The 7,251-nt window shown below is 39.7% G+C and overlaps 1 protein-coding gene across 2 annotated transcripts; it reads left to right on the top strand.

Annotated features, from left to right (window-relative positions):
* Positions 1 to 401: 401 nt before the first annotated feature.
* LOC109168405 (gamma-glutamyl-gamma-aminobutyrate hydrolase-like) lies at positions 402 to 2,663 on the top strand. Of its 2 annotated transcripts, none has more exons than XM_019317430.1 (4): positions 402 to 557; positions 760 to 1,499; positions 1,783 to 1,932; positions 2,096 to 2,663. In XM_019317430.1, the coding sequence occupies exons 1-4, from the start codon at positions 476 to 478 to the stop codon at positions 2,360 to 2,362; spliced, it is 1,239 nt and encodes a 412-aa protein (XP_019172975.1). In that variant the 5' UTR covers positions 402 to 475; the 3' UTR covers positions 2,363 to 2,663. The 2 variants fall into 2 exon arrangements, with proteins under 2 accessions (XP_019172975.1, XP_019172976.1); XM_019317431.1 differs by having other exon boundaries at positions 406 to 557; positions 2,099 to 2,663.
* The last annotated feature ends 4,588 nt before the right edge of the window (positions 2,664 to 7,251 follow it).

The following is a 7,251-nucleotide window of genomic DNA, read 5'->3' as shown; positions in this document are numbered from 1 at the left end:
GATACAAAAATGTAATATAAAAATAAATATTTACAAATTCAGAATAGCTTGAATTTCTTATTTTCTTCCGAAATATTGGAAAAAAGAAAATTAGTAACGGTTGTATTACGTTCCAACATAGAGGAGTTATCTAAATTTGAGTCGTCCAGATCAGCATTACCTCAGCTTCCACCCGTCTGAGATAATACCCAAATTACGTGTCAATCATGAGGGCGCCACGTGTATCACAACACCGTCCTCGTAAAAAACCAAACCCTAATTTCATGCAAAAAGAAGGCTTCGGCTACCTGATCCGTCCAATGCATGCGCGGCGAGTTACACCTTTCCAGTTTTCCTTTGGACTAATTTATTTTAGATTTTTTCATTCATTCCATCCAAGAATCTCTCACACCTATAAATACCATCGCAATCACAATTTTCTAATCCAGTTGACTGCTTTTCTTTATCATAATTGCATCGTCCGTTTATCACTCCCATGTCCACCGAACTGATTCTTCCTCGCGTCCTCATCGTCTCGCGACGGACCGTTCGGAAGAACAAATTCGTAGATTTTGTCGGTGAGTATATATAATGCTTTAATTTCCTTCTCGAATCGCATGTTTTTAGCTTTGTTCTGGGTATTGGTTAATATATTGCGTTCTTGATTTTCCGGTCTGTTATTATCAGGGGAATTGAATATCATCGTCTTGATTTTTTTTTTTTTAAGCTTCTGGGTATTGATTAATTTATTGCGTTCTTGATTTTCCGGTCTGGAATCAGGGGAGTATCATCTTGATCTTATAGTGAGTTATGGAGCGGTTCCGGTCATCGTTCCTCGGGTCGCCGGAGTTCATATGTTGCTAGACAGCTTCGAGCCGATCCACGGCGTTCTTCTCTGCGAAGGGGAGGATCTGGATCCGTCCCTGTATGAGGGCGAAGCCGGGGCGACGGATCTCTCGGCGGAGGAGATGGAGGAGATCCGGCGGCTGCATGCGAGCGACACCGCCATTGACAAAGAAAAAGACACGATAGAGCTCCGGCTGGCCGAGGTTTGCCTGAAGAGGAACATTCCGTACCTGGGAATATGCCGGGGATCGCAGGTGCTGAACGTTGCATGCGGCGGGACACTGTATCTGGACGTGGGGAAAGAGGTGTCGAAGAAAATCTCGCAGGAGCAAAAGGTCGAACACGTTAACTACGACGACTACGACGGCCACCGCCACGCGGTTAAGGTTGTGGACAACACCCCATTGCACCACTGGTTCAAGGATTCTCTGGAAGATGATGGGAAAATGGAGATTTGGGTGAATAGTTATCATCACCAAGGAGTCAAGAAACTCGCCCCCCGCTTCGTTCCCATGGCGTTTTCCCCGGACGGATTGATCGAAGGGTTCTATGATCCCGATTCCTATAACCCGGAAGACGGAAAGTTCATCCTGGGGCTCCAGTTCCACCCGGAAAGAATGAGGAAACCCGATTCCGACCAATTCGATTACCCAGGATGCCCCTTTGCCTATCAGGTAACCTAGCTGTTGAGTTTGTATGGATTAGATGCCTATAAATATATTGATTGTATCTCTAAGGGTCTGTCACTACTTCTGTGGGGATGTAGGCATATTGACGAACCATATAAATCTTATTTTTCTCTTTATTTTTCTCTTTTCTTTACCCTTTTTGTCATTATTATTGTTTCTTGTTCTTGTTAATCTCAACACTAGCTAATTCTAATTCTCCGATCCTCTTAAAATCTTGTACCTTGAGATCAGTAATTAAATCCGCCATTTTCAATGTGTTTTTGTGCAGCAATTTGTCAAGGCCGTGTTTGCCTACCAGAAGAAGATTACAAGCAGCACAAACACCATCCCAAAAGCTCCAAAGCTCAACCAAGAAATAGAGAAACGGACGAAAATATTCCTCAAAAGCTTCTCCCAAGCCGGTGCAGAGTTTCTCGAGGTATAATAATATAAGGTGACTCACAAAAACACTACTGAAACTAATCAAAAATATGATATAGTAAGATTGAACAGAAACATGAAATTAAAAGTCTAACCTGATAATAGGAGTGTGTAAACTGATAATAAGAAGACAAGAGTGAGTAATGCTTGGGGATATAATGCAGACAAATAGAGCGCTTAGCGTGCAGCAGGAGAAGAGGCTGAAGCAAATGGGGGCGACGGTGAGGAACGCTTCATGGTACGTGGAGAGGGTGAAGCTGAACGAGGAAAGAGAAGGGTTAGCGAGGAAGGTGATGGGGAAGATGACGGTGGAACAGCTCTACGATCTCAGGTCGTTCTACCACATGATGGGGAAGATATGTTCTGAAATCTTGGAAAGCAAACTCCGAATCCAAGATATGGTCGTGTACGAGGCTGCTGCTTCTTGATCGATTATCCACTCCACCTTCAGTTCGTGATCTGGATATATGGCTCTTTGTATTATATGCAGTTTTTTGCTTTGTTAGTTGTCTTTTTTCCTTTCGTTAGCTTTTAGGTAGGAGGAATCACATTCACATGTTTGTAGTGTAAAGTAAGCACAAGTCTCATGTTTCTCCCAGCCTCCTCCCTCCGCAACTGTACTACTACCTATTAATCTATTAGAACCTTATCTGTCCTGTAGTGTAAAGCTTTTGTATCATATGGTGTCCTGTACTGCAAAGCTTTTGTATCATATATAATTCTATGTAAGATACTTGTGAATCTGGAATCTCAAATCAGTAGATTTAGGCATTTATCATTATCTGAAATCTGAATGGTGTTTTAGCTGCATTATTGTTTATATATATTCTTCATACAAATGTGCCATCCTAAGAAGTTGTTTTAAATTTGTTTTCATTGGCAAAACAAGGTTGGCGATTACTTATTAGACCAGACCAGACTGGTGGCTTGTGTATTTTGGGCTAAATATTTTCCTTTTTAAGGATACTTTTATGGATGCCAAGCTAGGCCCTAATCTAAGTTATGTCTGGAGAAGAAATATGGGGTGGAATGTTGGTGGCTCAAGGTCGGATTGTTGGTTTGATTCCGGACCTATTGATTTATGGTTAGCGCTAGTTTGATTCGGACCTGTTCAACAATTGGAATGTCCCTGTTAACCATGGTTTGATGGAATGTTGGTTTGATTCAGGACATATTGATTTATGGTTAGCCCTGGTTTGATTCGGGACCTATTCAACAACAGGGATATCCCTGTTACTCGGAGTATGAAGATTTATGGTTAGCTCTGGTTTGAAAGCCAATTTAAATTCTCAAAACCCTTGTTAGCTTGGAGTATGAAGATTTATGGTTAGTTCTGGTTTAATTCGGGATCTGTTCAACGGGACGTCAATTTAATTCTCAAAACCCCTGTTAGCTCGGAATATGAAGATTTATGGTTAGCTCTGGTTTAACCCCTGTTAGCTCGGAATATGAAGATTTATGGTTAGCTCTGGTTTAACCCCTGTTATCTCAAAACCCCTGTTAGCTCGGAATATGAAGATTTATGGTTAGCTCTGGTTTAACCCCTGTTAGCCCAGAATTCCGAAGATTTATGGTTAGCTCTGGTTTAACCCCTGTTAGCCCAGAATATGAAGATTTATGGTTAGCTCTGGTTTGATTCGGGATCTGTTCAACCACAGGAACGCCAATTTAATTTTCAAAACCCCTGTTAGCCAGCCGGAGTATTAAGATTTATGGTTATGGTTTGATTTGGACATGTTCAACCACTCAAAACACCTGTTAGCCCAGAGTATTAAGATAGATTTATAGTTAGTCCTGATTTGATTCTGGACTTGTTCAACGACAGGGATGCCAATTGAATTCTCAAAATTCCTGTTAACCCAGAATATGAAAATTTATGGTATGGTATCGGCATGACGATATTAGAGGAATTTACTCAGTTAAAAATGGGTATAGATTTTTATGCCACCCCCTTTAGTGGACACCAAGATTTGGAGCCTGGTATTGAAGTGTCATATCCCTTAAGTGGAAAATTTTCTAAAGCCATCCTCCCTAATACACCTAATCTGTCTAATAGAGGCATGTAGGTGCAGCCACTATGCCCTTTATGTATAGAGCTAACCAAGAGGAAATGATGCATGTTTTATGTTGGTGCATATTTGGGCGATTTCGCAGCTGGCAGTGCCTGCGGTTGGAGGCCAGAACGTTGACAGCGTGACAGCGGGCAGGAGGATAAGAATCTTGCATGCTCTCTGGAAGGCGAGAAATAGGTAGGGCGGTGTGGGAAAATGTGGTGGCGACACCTGGAGGGAGGTGGAAGTTAGCGAGGAAGGTGATGGGGAAGATGACGGTGGAACAGCTGTACGATCGATCTACCACATGATGGGGAAGCTAAGATATGTTCTGAAACCTTGGAAAACAAACTCCGAATCCAAGATATGGTCGTGCATGTACGAGGCTGCTGTTTCTTGATCGATTATCCACTCCACCGTCAATTCGTGATCTGGATATATGGCTCTTTGTATGCAGTTTTTTGCTTTGTTAGTTGTCTTTTTTCCTTTCGTTAGCTTTTAGGTAGGAGGAATCACATTCACATCTTTGTAGTGTAAAGTAAACACAAGTCTCATGTTTCTCAAAACAAGGTTTTCAATTACTTACTAGACCAGACTCGTGGCTGATGTCCTAAGGATACTTTTATGGATGCCAAGCCCTAATCTAAGTGATGTCTAGAGAAGTATCATGGCTAGTCAGAACATATTAAGAGTGGTTTCAGGCGTAGGATTGGTAATGCATGGCTCATCCACTTATATTTGTAGATAACAACCCAAGCTTGAAATGTTGGTTTGATTCGGGACCTGTACGACACGGATATGATGTCAATTTAATTCTTAAAATTCTTGTTAGTCCGGAGTATGAAAGAACATGAACGAGTATGAAGAATAGGGACGCCAATTTAATTCTCAAAACCCGTATGAACTCCTATTTAGTCCGGAGTATATATGAAGATTTGTGGTATATATTGGCATGGCGATATTACTGTTAGCCCGGAGTTACGCCAATTTAATTCTCAAAACCCCTATTAGCCCGGAGTATGAAAGAGCAGGGACGCCAATTTAATTTTCAAAACCTCTGTTAGCCTAGAGTATGAACCCCTGTTAGCCCAAAAAGTATTGGAATTATTTGAAATTTAGCTTTTATGGCACATGACTACATATGACCGACTGAAGTCAAAATTATTCTTATGGACTGACTTTTGTAATATATTTAAGATGGCCAATGCCCTACTGATGCATCAAAAAAAAAAGTTGGAAAACAAAAATTACAATCTCGATCACCAAATTAAAGATGTAATTTGCTTCTTCTTATCAGCAGCATTTGTACATCAAGTACCACCCTCCATGTACTTTTGAGTTGAAATGGTGCATCCCAAAAATGAGAATTTAGGATCTAACTTTTGTTAGTTTGTGGCACAATTAGTGCTACTAATTGCTCTTTGTATGCAGTTTCTTATTCGCTTTGTTAGTTATCAAATTCATCGCACTTCTCTTTCTTCCTTCGTTAGCTAGCTTAGGTAGGAGGAATGGCATTCACATGTTTGTACTGTCAAGTAAGCACAAGTCTTATGTTTCTCCCTCCTCCCTCCGCAACTGTACTATCTATTAATCTATTAGAACCTTATCTGTCCTGTACTGCAAAGCTTTTGTATCATAATTCTATATGTATAAGATACTTGTGAATCTGGAATCTCAAATCAGCAGATTTAGGCATTTATCATTATCTGAAATCTGAAAGGCGATTTAGCTGCATTATTGCTTATATACATCCTTCATACAAATGTGACATCCTATTTTAATTTGTTTTTACTGACAAAACAAGGTTGACTATTAGTTACTAGACTAGACTCGTAGCTTGTGTATTTTGGACTAAATATTTTCCTTAAGGATACTTTTATGGACGTCAAGATAGGCCCTAATCCTCCGGAGAAGTAATATGGCTAGTCAAGACCACCATTGTTAGCTCTAGTTTGATTTGGGACTTGTTCAATCATAGGACGACCACCAATTTAATTCTCAAAACCATTGTTAGCCTGGAGTATTAAGATTTATGGTTAGTCCTGGTTTGATTTCGAACTTGTTCAATGACTCAAAACCCCTGTTAACCCAGAGTATTAAGATTTATAGTTAGCCCTGGTTTGATTCGGGACCTGTTTATAGTTAGCTCTGATTTGATTCGGACCTGTTAAACAATAGGGACGTCAATTTAATTTTCAAAACCCCTGTTAGCTTGGAGTATGAAGATTTATGGTATTGGCGTGGTGATATTAGAGGGATTTACTCAGTTAAAAATGGGTATAGATTTTTATGCCACCCCTTTGGTGGACACCCAGATTTGGAGCCTGGTATGGAAGTGTCATATCCCCTAAGTGAAAGAATTTCGTATGGGAACTCTAAAAGCCATCCTCCCTACTACACTTAATCTGTCTAATAGAGATATGTAGGTGCAGCCATTATGCCCTTTATGGCTTTATGTATAGAGCTACCAAAAACCAAAGCCTCACCAAAGTGCATCCCAAAAATGAGAATTTTGGATCTAACTTTTGTGGCATAATTAGTGCTACTCATCATGGGACAGGACTGTAGATGGCTGGTTAGTGTCAAATCTAATAGAAATTTGAGATTTAGCTTTAATTAGTGACATAATTAGGATTGCAAATGGTGGATTAAATTAAAGTTAAACTTATGCTTATCAACAACTACGGAGTAACTTTTATAATATAATAATTAAGATATATGGTCTACTGATGCAGTAAGAAAAAAAAAAAATTGAAAGTAAAAACTACAATCTCCCCAAAGATCTGTTTCTTGTGAGTTGCTCCAAGAATGTGTCGGAATCAAGATATTGCATTTTGTCAGGAACGAGGAATGAAATCCAATCCCCCGAAAGCAAACAAGACAAATAGAAACCAAGATTTGCATTTTTATCATATTATTACAACTCTTTAATTACCAAGAACAGTACAGTGTTGGTCATTACCAGATCATGTGAAAAGACAAACGCAATGATGAATGTGGAGTTGATGATGTTGTGACTAATTGGTCGGATTTGAATCATTATAAACTCATCTCCTGCAGTCTTCCATTTGTTAGCTCTTGATTTGCACTTAATGACATATATTTATGGACAAATTTGAGAATTTGTACTGTAAAGTAAGCACAAGTCGGTTTCTTCTCATGTTTCTCTCTCCTCCCTCCGCAACTGTACTACCTATTAATCAATTAGAACCTTATCTGTTCTGTACTGCAAAGCTTTTGTATCATAATTCTATATATGTAAGATA

This window comes from Ipomoea nil, unplaced genomic scaffold, assembly GCF_001879475.1.
Source record: "Ipomoea nil cultivar Tokyo-kokei standard unplaced genomic scaffold, Asagao_1.1 scaffold3199, whole genome shotgun sequence".
Taxonomy (NCBI): domain Eukaryota; kingdom Viridiplantae; phylum Streptophyta; class Magnoliopsida; order Solanales; family Convolvulaceae; genus Ipomoea; species Ipomoea nil.
The sequence above is the reverse complement of the archived record's forward strand: the minus strand, read 5'-3'. Positions and strand labels throughout refer to the sequence as shown.